Here is a 19,611-nt window from a genome sequence, read left to right on the forward strand (position 1 = left end):
CCAGTAGGATGTTTATTAAATTAGATGTAATAACAAAATAAATTGTTATAATGGTGTTGCAATTATGGAAAAGACCCCAGGGTGATGCACTCAACACATAAGGGATCCTCAGATATTGCATTAGTAAATGTGTTGAGTCAGGTTACCTTCCTGCACGTAATGGGGACGGAAAAATGTGTAATGTGTGTTTAGCAGGTTCTAGCCCCTTTGCGTTTCCCCACCTTCTTGAAATCTCCCTCTTCATCCATCCATCCCAATCCCTCACCCTTTCCCTCTCAAACCTCTCCTTCCCCATAATTTCTTCAAACCCCCCTCTTCATTAATCCATTTCAAATCCCTCCCATCCTCAATACATTTGAATCCTTCTTCTTGATTCTCTTTTCCCTTGCAACTTCCCACAGCACAAATCATGCACACAACGCAACATGTCTTACAGTGCACACACTATGTTACAAAACATAATCAAAGCCATTCACAAGTCAAACTCAGCGCTGGGTGCGTGAACCACAATGCAAGCACAAAGCAGTGTGCAACAAGTAAAACCTCTGAGGGATCGAGGTGCAGGCTCGGTGGGGCCTTGTGGCAGATAACGCATTGCAAATGGGCTGGGCTGCCCAGTTGAAGGTGTCACAAGCGTACCAATGGGAGAACGACACAAGCGGGTCAAAGGGTGTTGTGGGAACCAAGGCTCCCCAAAGCACCGCCTCGCCCAAGGCTGATAAAAGCCATGATGCTCCATAGATCGCCGCTGACTCATGCACCAAGGGACCTGAACATGAACCAGAACTACCTGGTGTGAGCTGAGGGACAGAGTGAGAAAGGTTGCGCTGGGGCGAGGCTCCAAGAGCAAATGGCAGCATGAGGTCCTTGGGGCACAGTGGCTCACATACTGACATAAACAATATTTTCTTTCTATCTCGTCATTCTAATTAGTCTCCTTGAGATGCACAAAAGAGCTCAAGAGAGCATTCAGCAAATAATCACTTGACCTGTCTGGGCGAGGTACTGACATGCATATCACATCTTACCTCGAAAGCCTACGCTGCATATGCTGCACCTCTCCTGACAAACTGCACCCACACACCACCCACATTTCCTTCTTTCCCCACTCTTCCCTCCACTTTGGGACCAACGTTAGCCCGCCGGCGTGAATCTGGTGAGCGAGAGGTCACAAACAAATCTATCTATCTATCTATCTATCTCTCTCTCTCTCTCTCTCTCTCTCTCTCTCTCTCTCTCTCTCTCTCTCTCTCTCTCTCTCTCTCTCTCTCTCTCTCTCTCTCTCTCTCTCTCTCTCTCTCTCTCTCTCTCTCTCTTCTTTAATTTCTTCAGAGTGATTGAGGCATGCCTGTCTTGAGTGTTTATATAGATAAAAAGAAATGTGTAAGGGGTTATTCCATGCATAAGGGTTAAGTTCTGTTCTTTGTGACTGCATTGATTCTGTAAATACAGTATTCATGCCAGTAAATACGTGCCTTTCTTCAATAGTTTATAAACTGTTTTAACATGCTCAATTGTCTGTTTCCCCATTGACATAACATAGGCAATAAATAGACGGGAAGTTATACCCCCCCTTGATTCTCTGTACTAGTTTAGCTGACATCCCACCTACGGTTTTGCTCGGCTGTAAATAATAAGCAGACGTGTTGGGAAGTTGAGAGCGTGGTTCCCCATATGGAATAACTAAATAAGCAGGAAGGTAATGCGATAATTGGGCGTGAGTACCCTACCAGATTTAGTTGCCTCAACCAGCATCCGTGGTTGCTTATATTAGCATCCCGTCAGGTCATGGAGTTATTTGTGACTCGTCAGCTTCAGGGTCGGAGGTCAGGAAACGGGTCCGAGCAACCCCCTCATGGGCCACACTTTCCCTCAAACCCAGAACAATATGAAACCAAAAGCACTTTCTCTAGATTTCCATGAACTTTTTTTTCATATACCATGTCGAGGCTCATGCAAGAGTTAATACACAGAAACATAGAACAAAGCAGATGACAAGAGGGGTGGGAGATTGAAGCACAAATAGTGGGAAATGAAGACGATATGAGATCTGTGGAAGGGAGAGGGATGGAGTGGGGTACACATGGTAAACAAAATGCTACTACAGAGACTTTCAAGAAGGAAAACGGAATTTGAAGGAGGTGGGTTTTATGTGGATTAACGGGGGTAGTAAAGATGAAGATTTTGGATGGGGGAAGATATGAGATGGTGGTGAACAGCTGTTTTGAAGACCTGGAGGGAGGAGTGGGATTGAAGAGAGTGTGGGAGTTTGTCCGAGAGATGAGAAAAAAAGGAATGAAGAGTGAAGGTGAGCAGTGATTCTTGATTTTGGCAGTTTCACCAGAAGGGGGGTTTTGGTGGACCTTGAGTACCCTGAAGAAATATAGGGGGACAGATCACTGAAAGAGTAAAGGGAGGGGGGCAAGGCCGGAGAGGAGACGGTAGAAGACAAAGACCAGCGACCTGCCTCCCGTGAGAGTGAGAGACCCAAAGACTCAGCTTCATCATGGGAAATACCGATGATCCTAAATGCCTTGGTTTCCACAGTGTGAAATCAAGCTCAGTGTGAGGCAGGAGCACCACCCCAGAAAGGGAAACAGGGAAAAGTTTGTTATTTTTTTTAATTTTTTTTTATTTTAAGACATGAAACAGAGGGTATAGTTGGGAGGAATAGGAGGAGGGTGGAGGGACAAGTGAAGAAAAAAAAACACATGGTAACAAGGAGAAAGTATAAATAAACACGATCGTGCACATAGATGGGAAAACGGGTCGGCCTCAAGGAAACCCGATAAGACAAGACTGATGAAAGCTCACCAAATAGCACAAGTTTTGAAACAAAACTGAACTAGGAACACACAGTAAACATGGAGGCAACGAAATAAAGTAAAAACACGACAAACAATGACCATAAACTTATCTTTGAGAAAGTCGGCAGAGACCCCTGGAGAGAACAACCCGTCGCCTCAAAAACCAGAACCGGAAGTGAACTCTTGAGGATACAGTAAAACTTGTTAAAATCGGAAAAATCAAATCTGTCTTTACACGTATTCAATATATAATCAGCGTGACCCCCTTTTGCCTTGAGAACTGCCTCAACTCCATTTGGGGTTGACTTCATTTGTTTCTGGGTTATACTTGAGTCAAGTTTTCTTTTTCCCAGCAGTGTTGTAATGTACTCCAGGGCTACATTTCAAAGTTGACCTCCAAAGCCACTCACTAACTAGGCATGCTACATCATTCAAAGTCCTTCCTTGGCACACCTGAGCTCCTATGCACTTACAAGGCCTTCATCTGCAGCTTGATGGAGTACTGCTCTTCCCTCTGGGATGGCTCTCCGTCTCACATCTTGCTCAGTTTGATGCCGTGGAAACCAAGGCCTTCAATATAATTGGAGTCTCCTACGATGAAGCTGAGTCTATCGGTCTGTCACTTCACCATCACAGACATGTCAGTGGTTTCTCTGTCTTCTACCACCTCCTTTCTGGTCTTGGTTACTCTGCTCTTTCTGTGCTTTGTTTCACTCCCCCCCACACCGCAAGGTTTTTGCAGGGTGCATGTAATCAATCATCAACCCCCTAACCCCTTCTGCGAAATTCCCAACATCCAGAAGTACTGCTTGCCTCCAATCATTTGTTCCCTTTTTTCTCCACCTGTGGAACCAACTTCCATGTTCTCTTTAATCACATTCTTCCCTCAAAGTGCTCAATACAGCAGTTCGCCACCATTCCCATCTAAAACCATGATCTTTCCTACCCCGGTTTAGCCATCCTCCCTCCAGTCCCAAACTCACCTCCTTCCAAAATTCCAGTTTTTGCTTCCTGACAGTTTGCTTCTGTATCCAACTGGTCCACCCCATGCACAACCCCACTGTTGGTGTTTCCTCCCGTCCACCCCCCTTCTCAACTATTCCTTTGGTCTAGTGCATCCTGATCCGTTCAGTGTTCTAACTCTTCCATGAGCTATTAACTTTGTATAACAAAACACCAGATAATTGGACCGAAATTTTAGCTCTTTATCAAATGTATTGACCCTTCATTTATTCTGTTAACACAAGGTTTCAGTCAATAATAACTCTAATAAATGACAGAATATGAATAAATATCTTTGATATAATGAAAAATTATGTTTGAAATTGTGGTATGAGAAAACTTAGCATCGATTTAAGTGGATTCAGATATTTTTTCCACCATAGTTTATGAAGCAAGCTCAGTTACTTGACCAACAAGTCCCAATAACCTGGTGGGGTGCAAGAGAAGTGCGGAGACAGATAATCCATTTGTTTTCTTTATTATTTTATCATTGCACAACCTCACATCAGCACTTAAGTATTTCAGAAGTGGACAGCCAAAAGTAGCAAAACTTACATTTCATCATAAGCACCTCCAAAGTCACATGTGCAGGGATGGCAACCATTGGGTTCAGCAAAGCTTAAGCCCCAGTGGCCTTTCTGGTTAAAAAGAAAAATGAAACAAATAGGTTAAATTAAATAATTCCCGAGCAGGTTTATAAGTGATGATACTGAATTTATTGCCATAGGATATCACGTGACATTCTCAAATAGCTAATTGTTCCATGCTATATTATGCTTGCCAATAAACTGAACCACAAAAGAACTAGACTGTGCTTACAGAAAAGTAATGAAAATTTTATGTTGATACAAAGCAAAGCAAATGTTGTACTGCATTAACCCATATTTTATGGACAGTATTTGGTTTCATCGTAACCGCCAGTTCAATGGAAGTGCTTTTTGCAGCTGTATTTGAAAAAGCCACAATAAACCACGAACCTCAAGCTCGAGCCAAGTTTAGTCATCATTTCTGTTTTTTAATGTAATTCAAACCTTGTGTTTCCCCAATTCAAGTAAAAAAATTTTTTTTCAAAAACACATAGGTTGGGGCTCATGGCTCATGGAGAAGTCGTATGATGGATTGTGGAATGCCGACAAACAAATAGCAGAGTGGAGGGAACCAGTGAGGAAAAGAGGAATACAAATAAACACCATCACAATGAGAAAAAGAAAGCTAGGGTGAAGTTCAAATCAAAGTTCAGTAATGCAGTGTTGATGTAACACCAGGCCACGTGATAATGCGAGCTATAATTAGGTAGAAAGAATTGTAATGACTTTAAGCACATGAAGAAGAAACAAGCCACACACCTGACACTGATGACACCGGTGTCCAGTCACCAAGCGCTTACAAGTACAGGACCCAGTTAATGGATCACATGCAGCTGTTCTGCTCACAGTTCCTCGAGGATCACAGCCACATGCTGGAAGAGTTAAAAAAAATAAAAAAACAAGACAGTCTTTTCAGCCAATCTGCTTCTATCGGTTTATCTTTTGGAACTTATGTGCACAAGCATCAAGTAGCAGTGATAAAATCATCAGACACATCAAGTTAGCGTTTATGTTAGGGGTGCGGTACATCCAAAAACGTATGTTTTTGTACAAGATGTCTTTCTGGTGAATACAACACTTTCGGTATGTTGGGGGTCTTGATCACTCCGGTGTGTGCATTAGATCTAAATTCAATCAATGAAGGTCAGAAAGAGCCTTACGGTGGCAGCCAAGAGGGTTATTGGTGTCCAATCCAAAATGGCCTGGTTTGCAGCGATCACATCGAACCCCTTCCACATTTGCTTTGCAACGGCAGCCACCCCCAATCTGTCTCAGCGTGGGGTCTGTCAAGCCATCACAATGGCCTCCATTCTTCGTACCCCGTTTGTCACAATTGCAGGCTGTGATAAAGATCAATAATAAATTATATTGTCTTTACAACCTCATAATATCATATACATTTTCATTTGTCTCAAAAAAAAAATGCAAAACAACTGTTGATAAATACATCATTAGATATATTTTGTCCACAAAATTACAAATAGGGGAATTAACTGAATGAATCCCCTCAACTACAAACCAATTAGCTCACTTCAAATCATCAGCAAGATCATGGAATCCGTCATCGCAGTTGATATAAAATTCCTTTTCTCCAACAGCCTCATCTCAGATCATCAATTCAGATTCAGACCTCGTCACTCTACCTTGGACATGCTGCTTCTCCTCTCCCAACAATGGGTGGAGGCCCTCAATATCAGGCATGAGATCAGGGCCATCTCTCTGGACATAACTTGATCTTTCAATAGTCTGACATCCTGCCTTGTTCTCCAAACTCTCTGCCTATGGCATCCAAAGTCACCTCCACACATGGCTTACTGATTTCCTCCCCTCTCGTAGCCAATGGGTGGCTCTCAACAGGATCCTCTCAGCTCCTTTTCCTGTTGAGACTGGAGTGCCCCAAGGCAGTGTCTTGGGCCCGGTCCTGTTCCTCATCTTCATCAATGATCTTTTTGACATAAAAAATCCCTCCTTATAATTTCGCTGTCGATTCCACCCTTTATCGTAGAGCATCCCTTATCCTTCATATCGAGAGGCAGCAGCCTCTCTTGAAGAAGTACAGTCCCTCAAACTTTTGGGACTCATTATCAGCCGTGATTTGTCTTGGGCAAACCACATATGCAAGTAAACCTCCAAAACCAGCTGTCGACTGGGAATCCTCAATCCTGACCAAAATTTCCACGGCAAATCCGAACTTCTAACAACTTGCAGGTCCTCATCTGCTGTATGATGGAGTACTGCTCTGGCGTTGCTGCCTCACACCTTTCACAGCTTCATGCTGTAGAGACAAAGACCCTAAAAATCATTGGAATTTCCCACGATGAAGCCAAATCTTTGGGCTTGTTTCGTTTTTTTCTTTTCTTTTTTTTAATATACAATGTCAAGGCTCGTATAAGAGCAAACACACAGAGCATATAACAAGGGGAGCAGGAGACAGGAGGGATGGGAGAGGGAAGCACAAAACAGTGGGGAATAGACACATGAGGAGATCTGTCGAAGGGAGCAGGATGGGACGGGGTAAGGAAGATGAACACTACACTTTCAGGAAGGAAAGCAGGGAATTTTAAGAAGGTGGGTTTGGGGTGGATTCCTGGTGGTCGAAAAGATCATGGTTTTGGATGGGGGAAGGTAAGATATGGTGGTGAACAGCTGTTTTGAAGACCTGGAGGGAAAAGTGGGATTGGAGAGTGTGCAGGAGTTTGTTCCAAAGGCAGGTAAAAAGAGGAATGAAACAATGAAGGTGAGCATTAATTCTTGATTTTGGTCATTTTACCAGAAAGGGGTTGCTGGTGGACCTTGAACACCCTGCGGAAATATGGGTGGGACAGATAGCAGACAGAGCAGCGGGGGGGGGGGAGGCTGGACAGGGGACGGGAGGAGGACAAAGACCACTGGACCTCCCTGCTGTGAGAGAACACATGACAAACAGATCGGTGGCTATCTATCTATCTTTTTTTTTTCTGCCTCCTTTTTGGTCTTGCACCCACCCCCCCCCCCCCTTTCCTTGCTGTTGTTCCCTCCCAAGTTTCTCCAGAGCTATTGCAGTTCCTCTTTTGGCTAAATTCTCAAAATTCATTCACTGCTCACCAACAGTCATTTGTTCAAATTTTACTCTCACTTGTGGAATCAACTTCTGAAGTCTGTTCAATCTCATTCCTCTCTCCAAGGCTTCAAGATTGCTGTTCCCATCCTTCTCATCATTTCTGCTCTCATAAACGCTCCTCAAACCCACCTTATCATTTCCAGGTTATGGTGTCTTCTGCTCTCTAAAATGCTGTTGGTGTCTTTCCCTGCTTTCCACTGTGTCCGTTCTGCTCTGTTGCAGCTATTCCATGAGCCTCACCTTGGTGTATAAAAAAATCATTTCCATCGCATGATTGCCCTGGCTTCCACCCACCCCCTGCCCCATCCCCAATGACAAAGCCAGCATGGTTTTCATTGAAATTCCAATCGCGACATTGCTATTTTCATGAGATTAGCTTGTTTTTTAGATGTTTAGATCAAAATCAAAATGCAAAATACTCCACCTTCTCTCACATTTCAATGCACAACTTAGAGAATATTTATCTGGAGTGCTTAACGCACACCATCACATTGGTTGGAATACCATTCTAGGATCAAATGCATCTGTCTTTTCTTACATTCTACTTTGGAGAGAATGGCATGTGTGCATACAATGTAGTAGTGTGCATACAATGTAGTAGTGTGGGCATTAACGCGTTGTGTTTCTTACGGACACAGGCGTCATGGCTCCTGACATTGCGACGTGGATGGCGGTAATAAAAGGGCCTACACAGCTGGCAGTGGTGTCCAGCCGTGTTGTGCTGACAGTCATCACACACACCGCCGCTCACGTTTCCCGAGGCAATGAACACAGCCATGTCAAAGGAGCATTTGCCAGAATGCCCGTTGCAATTGCACCCTGCCCAGAAAAATGTCTCATGAGTGCTTTCATCCTTACAAATGAAGATATGAACGATGAAGATAAATGGAAATTAAGGAATGCAAAATAAAATTAGAAATGGAGACAAGTAAAGGATCAAATCAAGCATGGAGAAGGCATACGCTTGCAGGCACGTGCATGGCGATCACGTGCGGGTGCCCATGGCGTGTCCATGTGAAAATTCTTGCAGCGCTCACAGTTGGTGCCAGCTGTGTTGTGTGTGCAGAGGCATCGTCCATGCACCTACACATAATGAAAACAGCAGAACATGCCTTCAAGGGACAATAGGCACAGCGAAAAAATGAATCTGCCTCCAGGTACTTTTAGGGTCAATATTTTGAGGAAATGGGGAGGGGGAGGGGCGGGGCACTTGAGACATCTCCTCCAAGCAGCTATTGTTAGCTCATGATATTAAATGTCGGAATAGCTGCTATAGGGGATACCCTAATGCAGCCCACTAAAACAAGTGATATGAAAATGAAAACAAATCTATATTTAATGGAGCGTTGTATGTGTATGTGATTATGTATGGTTTGTTATGTTTGTGGGGCAGAAGGAGGAATTTCATCATAAAGGTATGATTGTATAGGGTATTGTATAGGTTTGTCCATGGAAGTATAGGAGACATCTCGATGTAAATTAATTAGGGAAACTGTGAGATTAAGTGTTACTTGTTACCACACGGGGGGGTGGTGCCGTGTTAAATTAGGTTGGGTCTAAGGCTAGTTCTCCCAGTATGTGATTGCCTCCCTGTAACCTTTTCCTATGTTTTTGCATTTCAAGACCGGGGATAAAAAGGAATCACATCCTTAGAACAACAACTGAGCCAGATATTTCCAAGCAGGCGGAAACCCCGCCTCCAGAAATGACAACAAGCAAACCACACCCAAGGAGTGGATGATTAATGGCCGTGACATCAGAGAGACGGGGATGGAGTTAGGATAGAAGGTACGGGACAGAAGCGAGTGAAGAGATGGTGGTTGGAAGAGAAAGGTACTATGGCTGGCTTTCTCTCAACACGGTGAAGAAGGCTGCACAATTATCGTGTTCATGCCGAGGTGAATTTGCTCGCGTCATGGAGCAAGATGCTAGCCGTTGACTGTTTGGCTGGGTCATGTGAAACCGTGCATTGAAGCCTCGTATTGTGCCATCGGGGAAGAAGGCAGCGCCATTTTGCAGAGGAGCAGCATTGGCAGGTGCGATCGTGAAAAGAAGCTGCACGGCAGTTTCTGAACCCTGGTGCTGAATATCACCACCAAAATTGACTCCTATATGTTTTCCGTCGAGAGAGCGGCTTGGCACCATTTTTGGGTGGATTTTTCCGCACAGTCATGGTGCGGTTTGGTGCATCTCAAGCTCCAGAAACTCTTCTCTGGACAAAAAGCTAAGTGCTGGGAGAAAGGGAGGATTTTTTCTTTGTTTTGTCTGTCCCCCTTGTCTGTATTAAAGTCTGTGTGGAGGTGCCTCAAATTAGATTGAGTTTACCTCATGTTCCGTTTTTATGATTACCCTTTGAATTATTACCATTGTAAATATTTGATTTATTTTCATTAAACCCCCATATTTATTTAAGTTGCTTGTGTTGTCTATTTGTCATGGGTTCGAGAATAAACCCCCTGTGCTGTGCTTCCATCTGTTACATGCCTTCACCGTCCTTCCTTCCCTCATGCGCTATAATCTCCAAGGATCACGTATTCACCTCCAAGGGAGAACTGTTTGGCTATCCATCCAGGTAGGGGCCAATCCCCTGGACACGACTATATGTTTGTATGTATGTATGTATGTATGCACAGTATGTATGCATGTATGTATGTATGTATATCCGCTCTTTACCCATTGGTTGGACAGCTGACCTAACGTCACTCACAATTGTAACCTGAAATACTTAACCTAAAGTACCCAAAGAACCCAAAAGAACCATCCCTCCCCCCACCCCCTCCCCGAGCACCCAAAAGACCTGAACGATCCCGATGACCCAAACCACCCTGGGGACCTAAATGACCCCAAGATCCTCCAAATAACATGGGGTTTCCTCCCAAGAACGCCGGGTTCCCTCCCAAGAACGCCGGGTTCCCTCCCAAGAACGCCGGATTTCCTCCCAAGAACGCCAGGTTTCCTCCCAAGAACGCCGGGTTTCCTCCCAAGAATGCCGGGTTTCCTCCCAAGAACGCCGGGTTTCCTCCCAAGAACGCCGGGTTTCCTCCCAAGAACGCCGGGTTTCCTCCCAAGAACGCCGGGTTTCCTCCCAAGAACGCCGGGTTTCCTCCCAAGAACGCCGGGTTTCCTCCCAAGAACGCCGGGTTTCCTCCCAAGAACGCCGGGTTTCCTCCCAAGAACGCCGGGTTTCCTCCCAAGAACGTTGGATTCCCTCCCGAGAATGCCGGGTTTCCATCCAATAATGTTTGGTATCCTCCCTTTCAGTTTTGTGTTAAACAGCAGTGGTGACTATAAAAGGTAATCATATGTGTTTGTGGTTTCTCATCTTTTTACTTCTGGTAGGGATACCCCCAAGAAACGTCACAATAAGCTATTTATATACATTAACGTGGATTTTGTCGAAGGCGGAAAACCCCCATTGGGGATGGGGGGGGGGGAATTAAGTCACTACCACCAATATCATGTGACCCTGAGTTCTCCTGTCAAGTTTAGTTGAGATTGGATAAATGATGACCGAATGTCAAAGATACAGACAGACAGGCATCAAATGACTGACTTTTAAGAACTCTGTCATGATTCCATCTTGTTGTGCTGCCTTATTATCCCCCACCAACCAAGGAAGTTGGCGGGGGATATACAAATGGGTTCCGTCCGTCCGTCCGTCCATCCGTACAGCCATCCGTATGTCCGTCTATCCGTCACATTTCGTTTCTGGAGCTTAACTACAAATCCCCTCAAGATATATTTACGAAATTTGGTACACATATCAAGCAAGTGGTGAACTGGTGCCTTTTGATATTTAGAGATTTCCCCCAAAAAAATTTGTCACTTTCCATGGAAACAAGTTGGGTATTAAGAAATAATTGAGATTTACCTTTGTTTCCAGAGCATAATTTGCAAACTATTAACTATTTATTTATGAAATTTGGTACACACATGAAGAATAAATTGAACTGGTTATTCTTCTTTTGGTTCTCGTTTTTAAAGAGCTAGTTTGATTTATTCTTCCATTAAGCATCATATACATATCTCTTTTGATGATGCATCATTTAATAACGGTTCAAGTGGGTTGACAGGATTTTCAATTTTCAGAATTTCCTCAAAATGTTCTGCCCAACACTTTATAGTCAGGCAGCAGTTGTCACTATCTGATCAGTACTTCAATAAATTTGCCAACTTTGATTTTTCACTTTTATTTGTTCAAGGACTTCATACTGAATCACTTTCAACTTGTCTTCCAATTTTCAGTGTCATATTTCACCACTTGGGGGCGCTTTTTCAAAATGGCTGCCAAAATCACAGAAAAATGTTAAAAACATAATATTGACCACACATATCAACTGATATGATGATGTTTTCTGGATTGTTTCATCCTTGTGATACTAATTATGAAGTTTTGTTGTTTTGCAGGGCTCAAGCTGATGCCGGGCAATGTTGTCTGTTACCATGAAAGCAAACATCTGACCAATTGAAATATGGAACAGTGCATCATTTGTGCAGAAAAACGGAAAGATGAATTTTCATTAGCAAGTGAAACATCTCTAAACAAGATTAAATTGTTCAGTGAAAGATGGGCTAGACTTGGTAAAAACATTAACATTCATGATAGAGTAAAGCAGATAAACATTGTTGCAGGGGCAGAATAGCGCTACCACAGAAAATGTTACAAATCACTTTGTAACCAAGCTAACCTTGAGAAAGCTGAAAGAAGTCATGAAGAACATTTAAAATGTAGAGTGAATAAAAAGAGAGGGAGGCCAAGTACAAGTTCCGTACCATCAACTCCAAAAAACAAGGAAAACGTTTTATCAGGAATTGTGTGTTTTCTGCGAGGGCAGTAGTGTGGAAAAACTGCATCAAGTTTGCAGTGAGCCTATGGGAAGGAAGTTCTTCCAGATAAAGGAACTGAGCACAAATGAAGATGTCCGCGCAAGATTGGCACTCCTTTGTGATGCTATGGATGCATTTGCCCAAAACTGTAAATACCATCTGACCTGTTTCAGAAAGGAAACCAGACACATTGAATCTTTCCAGAGTACAAACACTTGTTCATCTGAAAATGAAGCCATCGGAAAGGCCATATGTGACATTGAAATTGTCAACATAGTGCAGTTGATAATCACCAATCGTGACAGTTTCCCAAGCATTGACATAAAGACAATCAACAATTCCTAAATTAAACTCCTTGAAGAACATGATGTAACAGTTCAAAGAACTAACTTTAAGCAGCACCTGAAGTCCCTTTTACTTGAGAAGATACCTGGGATTGATTTTGTGAAACGTGGGCCTAAACCAGAATTTGTTGTGTCAGAGTTAGTCAAAGACAAAATCCTCACATACAAGTATGAAACATCAGATGTGGATGAAGAGATGGAAATTCTTAGTAGGGCTTCAAAGATAATTCGAAGAGAAGTTGACAAGATGAAAAACTGGCAATATAAAGGATCATTTGATGACTTTGAAACACCCAAGAAGCTATTGCAGCTAGTGAGGTGGATAACCTATGGTCCACAAACTACTCTACAAGTCAAAAGAGAAAGAGAAGCTGAGAAAACATCAAGAAATCTAACTCAGCACATCATATCTGCATATAGAACTAAGAGACGAATTAACTATGAGTCGAAAGAAGGTGGCAGTTTTCACAAGGATAAGAATACACCATTGACTGTTGGCCTTGCACTGGTATCATATCAAGCAAACAGGTCACGTTCACAAGTTGAAAAGCTCCACAGCACAAAATAGAAGAAGAGGAGGAGCTTTTTTAGACTAGTTCATATTTGACAGGCCCTATAATATTAATCTGCCATAGACAATATAGGGGTGATGAACTTACGAGATATAATTTGAACTTCAAATGGTATTGCATGGAAAATGTTCATTATACTTCACAAGTATTGATAACTAAACAAAATTGATGTCAGGATACTTGTCCAAAAAGCGTAACAATAACGTATGGCGGTCTGGGAAAACCCGTCAGAAGTCGCGCTGGACAAGTTCCTCGTTTGAACAAACGGTACAAGCACATATCAATTTATGTTTACTTCCCATTGTTACCATGCACGCTTATTCCAAAAGAGTATGGACCTGCTTGTTCCATACTCTTTTGAATAAGCGTACATGTTAATGATAGGCGGAAAAAACAATAAATTGTTAGGTTGCGTGACCGTTTTCAACAAGGAACTTGTCCATCATGACTTCCGATGGGTTTTCTCAGACCACCACACACATTTCATCTGTCGGCCTACAACAGTATTGTCTATGAGTACACGATAATTGATCGAGTTAAGGTGTATCCAAATCACTAAAACCTTATTATGTCAAGTATTGAAGGAAATAATCTTTAACTTGTGAAAACATTAGGGACACTGCATAAAGGTGAACATTTTCAGTTGAATTTGAAACAAAACGGTAATCTTTATAATGAATGATACATTTTATGGGAATTTTTAATGATTTTGGCCGCCACCTTGGAGAAATGCGCCCTCTTTGAGTAGTTAACTACAATGTTTTTGATACTTAAGCTGACTGTTAAACTTACTTGAAGATCATTTGGCCAAAACATTAGAAAATATCATTCTAAATTGATGGAATTACACTGAACAACAAAATTTTTTTACTGGAGATGTGTAAAGTGATTTAGACTAATTTGGGTACGCTGATTTCAAAAATCATAACCGTTTTGCTGTATCACGTCAGGATTTTCAGTAACAGAAATATTCCCATTGCCTAGAAGTCAGGATTTCAATGAAATTTACAAAAATTCATTTATTCATTTATTTCATCATGAATGCTTCAAAATTATAGAAATTACAGAAAAACTCCACTAGAATGTAATTAAAAATGCTTTAGGCATTTGGCTTTGCGTTTGTGCTGCTCTGTGTCAGTTTCACGATGCAGGAACCAGCAGAAATCGCCCATCATGTTCGGGTTGTGCCGCCCTTGGTAACGCGTCTCCATGAGTGAAATCTCTTGGTGGAATCGCTCGCCGTGCTCGTCCGAGACTGCTCCCAAGTTGTCAGGGAAGAAGTTCAGGTGCTGGTGTAGGAAATGGATTTTCAGGGACATCCTGGAGCCAAGTTTCCTGAAGGACTCCAGCAGCTGCTGCACTATTTCTTCATAGTTGTCCGCGCGCTCGTTCCCCAAGAAGTTGTCCGTCACAGCTTTGAAGCTCCTCCACGCTGCCAGCTCTTTGGGGTTTAGAGTTGTCGGAAAAGTTTCGTCCTTCATAATCTGTCGGATTTGCGGTCCAACAAAGACACCAGCCTTGATCTTGGCCTCCGACAAGGTGTTGACAAACTTTTCCTTGAGGTATAAAAACCCACGCCCATTCAGATCCATTGCCCATACAAAACTTTTCATCAAGCCGAGCTTTATGTGGAGTGGTGGAAGGAAAACCTTGGTTGGGTCGACAAGGGCGACATGCTTCACGTTGTGTCGACCAGGTACATGCTCTTTTCGCTCTTCCCAATCTTTCTTCGTCCAGTGATTCTTGTCGTCTCTGCTATCCCAGAGACAAAGGAAGCACATGTATTTCGTGTAGCCTGACTGCAGCCCTAACAACAGCGCCACCACTTTCAAGTCTCCGCAGATGTGCCAGTTGAAGTCATTGTACTTGATGGAATCAAGCAGCTGCCGCATAGTCTCATAGGTCTCTGTCATGCCGAACGCGTGAGCCAGTGGGACTGATGGTTTCTCGTTGCCATTGTGGAGCAAAACAGCCTTCAAGCTGTTCTTCCCCGAGTCGATGAAGAGGCGCCAGTCTGCAGGATCGTGATCACACCCAAGTTCTTTCAACAGACCGTTGATGTCACTGCAGAATGTCATCGTGTCTTCCATCTCAAAGAACTCAGCCATGTCTCTGTGACGTGCTATGAACAAGGATATCTTGGTGTTAGGTTCAAGTAGATTCCACTGCTGCAGCCTTGATCCAAGCAGCTCTGCCTTCGCCTTTGACAGCGAGAGATCTCTTACAAGATCATTTAAGTCTCCCTGGTTCAGAAGGTATGATTCTTGAGTGTCGGGTTCAAAAGGTTCATCATCACCATCCTCTTCACCACTGCTTACAGCTATGTTCTGATCAGCTGGAGGTGTTGGAACGGGGTTCTCGTCATCATGAGGCACAGGTTTACGAGCAGAGACGCAGTCAGCGTACTTGATGTGACCTTTATTCTTCTTGTTGAAGCCGGCGATGCTTGTGCAGCAGAAATAACAATCATCATGATGATTCTGCGGCTCACGCCATATCATGGGCACCGCAAATGGCATGCTCGCGCGCTTGCCCACCAACCACTGAGTCAAGGTTGTGTGACAGCTTGTGCAGCAGATGTGTGGTGCCCAGCTCTGTTCTTGGTCCCCCACCTTACACCCGAAGTAGTGAAAGTAGGCGGCCTTCATTTTCACTGCTGTAGATATACTTCGCTGTTGATCTTTTTTGGTATACCGACCACAGACATAACAGAAGTTGTCAGGATGATTGGTACAGGAACGCCTACTCATCTTTATCTGAAAGAAAGAAATATAATACAAGTTAACAACAATTGTACGAAATAGACATGTTAAAGACATATGTAAATTTCATTGAAATCCTGACTTCTAGGCAATGGGAATATTTCTGTTCCTGAAAATCCTGACGTGATACAGCAAAACGGTTATGATTTTTGAAATCAGCGTACCCAAATTAGTCTTTATCACTTTACACATCTCCAGTAAAAAAAAAATTTTGAAATTTGTTGTTCAGTGTTATTGGTGAAAATTACGTTTTTTATGATTTTGGCAGCCATTTTGAAAAAGCGCCCTCACGTGGTGAAATACTTAACTGAAAATTAGAAGACAAATTGAAAGTGATTCATTGTGATGTCCTTGAACAAATAAAAGTGAAAAATCAAAGTTGGCAAAATTCTCGAAGTAGGTGACAACTACTGCCTGACTACTAGCTGTTCTTTTTTGGTTGTAACAGTGCCTCCATCTTTGGTCATTACAGCTGACATTCGATGATGTTGTTCGCCTTCGAGAGTCTTTGCGATCTGGTCATGTTTCTTAATATGACATTTACTGCTGTTTCTTGTGCTTTATCTTCGACTAGCATGGATGGGGTCACTACGCTCGCCTCTCCACATGTCATTACAGAGATTGATCGTCACAGATTTGCTGTACTGTCATGATTTACACCAATCATTATACAAACATTTATTTTGTACAAATTTATTTCGAATATTGGTGATATTATATGTATTTGAAATTCATTTGTGACATAAGAAGGTCCAAGTGGTCTTAATGGTCAGGGGTCTAAGCTGTCTAATCTGTCTGAAGGGTGTAAGAGGTCTGAATGGTGTTATGGTCTTTGGGGTCTTGAGGGACTTGAAGGGTTGTAAAGGTCTAAACTCTAAAGGGTATAAAAGATCTAAACGGTGAAAGGATCGAAAGGTGTCAAGTGTCAAGAGGGACTTTTGAAGGTAAAAGGGGTCTTACCCTTTTTAGCTTAAAGATAAAAGGGGGCTTTAATGAGTCTTAAGCCTGGTGTTGGCTTAGTGGTTAGGGTGGCAGCTTGGGGTCCTAGGGTCCTGAGTTCAAGCCCCGTTGGCCGCTGAATTAAAAATACACCAGGAGGTTGACTCAGCCTGTCACCCTTCCGAGGTCAGCAAAATGAGCACCAGTGTACTGGCAGGGGGACACTGCATCAGCGGCATGGCCGCATCCCAACCAATGATGCAACCAGCAGCCACAGGCTGCACTCGATAGAGAGAGAATGAGTCTTAAAGGGTTTTTGGGGTCATTTGGTGTCTTTGGAGTCTTTTAGGTGCTCTAGGTCATTTGGGTCTTCAATGGCTTTTGGGTCCTCAGGGACTTTTGGGTTATCTGAGTCTTTTGGGGTCATTGGGGTCTTTTGTGTCTTTGGTGTCTTTAGGGAACTTGGGGTCTTCAAGGGTCGTCAACTTTTGAAGGGGGTCTCAGCTGTCAAAAGCATTGAAAGGTACATTCCAATAGTACATAATTAATAGACGTATGTGTGTGAAGTCAGGGTGCAACTGATGTTCAAACAGTACATAATTATGCATTTCAATAAAATATACATTATTAAAGCTTTTCGACTTGCACTCCTCAGGATAAAACAACAAGCAGATGACAAAGAAGCACCAAACTCTCATTTATAAAGTTACAATTTATAAAGTTACAATTGGTTGAGAGAAAGAAAGGGCTGGATTACCTGATTGGTGGAACTATAGAGCAGAGGTTCTTAACCAGTGGTATCCATACCCCTTGGGGGTATGGGAACTAAATGCTGGGGGTATGGGCCTCGATCTCTGAATATTTGTATATATTTGATTTATTAACTTATAGTTGGTTAGAATGTTAGATTATAACTTGCACTGTTACTCAATGTTTGTATATTTGTAATTTCGCGGTTATTTTTTTTGTTGTTGTTGCAAATATATATGATAAATGCTTATGATTGCCTTTCATGTTCGATTCCTAGCTATCCATGTCTAAAATAAATTCAAGCTATTGACATCTTTGGAATTCATACTGTCAACTAATAGGACTGGTGATGATGATGATTTTGACAGTCAAGCGAAGGGGGTATGGGACCATGTTGGACAATCCATTGGGGGTCTGGAATCATCAAAAGGTTAAGAACCCCTGCTATAGAGCATCATTAATCATGAGTAGGTGGAAATTATTATTAATGAGTTTCAGTGCCAGTGTGATGTGGGCCACACATCTTTGAGAATGAAGGATCGTATTGAACAACGCGTCCCTTTAGGGATCAGATGGGGTCAGTCATCTGAACAGAGACAACCAACTCGGGCTTGTAAGAATGTGTACAGTACCACTACTATTCCCTGTGCCTCTGCAATTGATTACCATTTACTGAATAATCCTCAGTGTGCAGAGCAATATAGTATTGGCTGGTTTAAAATCCTGAGCAGAGGTCGCAGTTTCGCTCACCTTCGTGCAATGGAGGCCACATTCATCAGGTCAACCAATCCCATTCTTTGTAGATAGAAATAATTTGTCCGAAATGTATATCTGTTTTGACTCTGATGGCTTGACTGTGTGACAAATATACCACAGTCAACATCGAGTCATCATGAACCCCCCTACTAGCCCTCAGCTAATTAGCATTACGTTTCCAAACAACACTCACTTACCGAGTTCCAAATGACCCTGGAAGCAAAGTCAACATAAGCACTGCTCGTCGAGAGCTTCATGAAATGGGTTTCAATGGCCGAGCAGCCACACACAAGCCAAATATCACCATGCACAATGCCAAGAGTCAGCTGAAGTGGTGTAAATCTCATCACCATTGGACTCTGGAGCAGTGGAAACGTGTTCTCTGGAATGTTGAAATATGCTTCACCATCTGACAGTCCGAGGGACGAATCTAGGTTTGGTGGATGCCAGGAGAATGCTTCTTTCCATGAATGCATAGTGCCAACTATGAGGTTTGGTGGAGGAGGAAAATGGTCTGGGGCTGTTTTTCATGGTTCGGGATTGGCCTCTTGGTTCCAGTGAAGGGAAATCTTAACGCTACAGCATACAATGACATTCTAGACGATTCTGTGCTTCCAATTTTGTGGCAACAGTTTTTTGGAAGGAACTTTCCTGTTTCAGCATGACAATGCCCCAATGCACAAAGTGAGGTCCATACAGGAATGGTTTGTCGAGATCGGTGTGGAAGAACTTGACTGGCCTTCACAGAGCCCTGACCTCAACCCCATCGAACACCTTTGGGATGAATTGAAACGCCGACTACGAGTCAGACTGAATCGCCCAACATCAACCAACCTCACTAATGCTCTTGTGGCTGAATGAAAGCAAATCCCTGCAGCAATGTTCCATCATCGAGTAGTGGAAAGCCTTCCCAGAAGAGTGGAGGTTGTTATAGCAGCAAAGGGGGGGGGACCAACTACTTATTAATGCCCATGATTTTGGAATGAAATGTTGGATGAACAGGTGTCTGCATACTTTTGGCAATGTAGTGTACTTGCATTGATTCGGCAACAAATTGGCAGATGCAATTTAACCTGAGCATGTGTAAGGTGTTGGGAATGGGAAAGAATAATGAAAATAGAGATAACATGATGCAAGGGGTGATCTTGGAGCGTGTCACACAGCA

The 19,611-nt window shown here is 42.9% G+C and overlaps 1 protein-coding gene across 1 annotated transcript in view; it reads right to left on the reverse strand.

Annotated features, from left to right (window-relative positions):
• Nucleotides 1–19,611, reverse strand: part of LOC147020198 (laminin subunit beta-2-like) — a 135,757-nt gene that overhangs the window by 76,466 nt on the left and 39,680 nt on the right. The window contains exons 9-13 of the mRNA XM_085895332.1: nt 8,459–8,579; nt 8,127–8,315; nt 5,557–5,736; nt 5,156–5,268; nt 4,365–4,447 (exon numbers count right to left, since the gene is read on the reverse strand). Of these exons, the coding sequence (XP_085751458.1) occupies nt 4,365–4,447; nt 5,156–5,268; nt 5,557–5,736; nt 8,127–8,315; nt 8,459–8,579 (686 nt within the window). The remainder of the gene's footprint in view (nt 1–4,364; nt 4,448–5,155; nt 5,269–5,556; nt 5,737–8,126; nt 8,316–8,458; nt 8,580–19,611) is intronic.

The sequence above is a fragment of the Eptatretus burgeri genome, chromosome 9, assembly GCF_056783735.1.
Source record: "Eptatretus burgeri isolate ZD-2024b chromosome 9, Ebu_testis_v1, whole genome shotgun sequence".
NCBI lineage: Eukaryota > Metazoa > Chordata > Myxini > Myxiniformes > Myxinidae > Eptatretus > Eptatretus burgeri.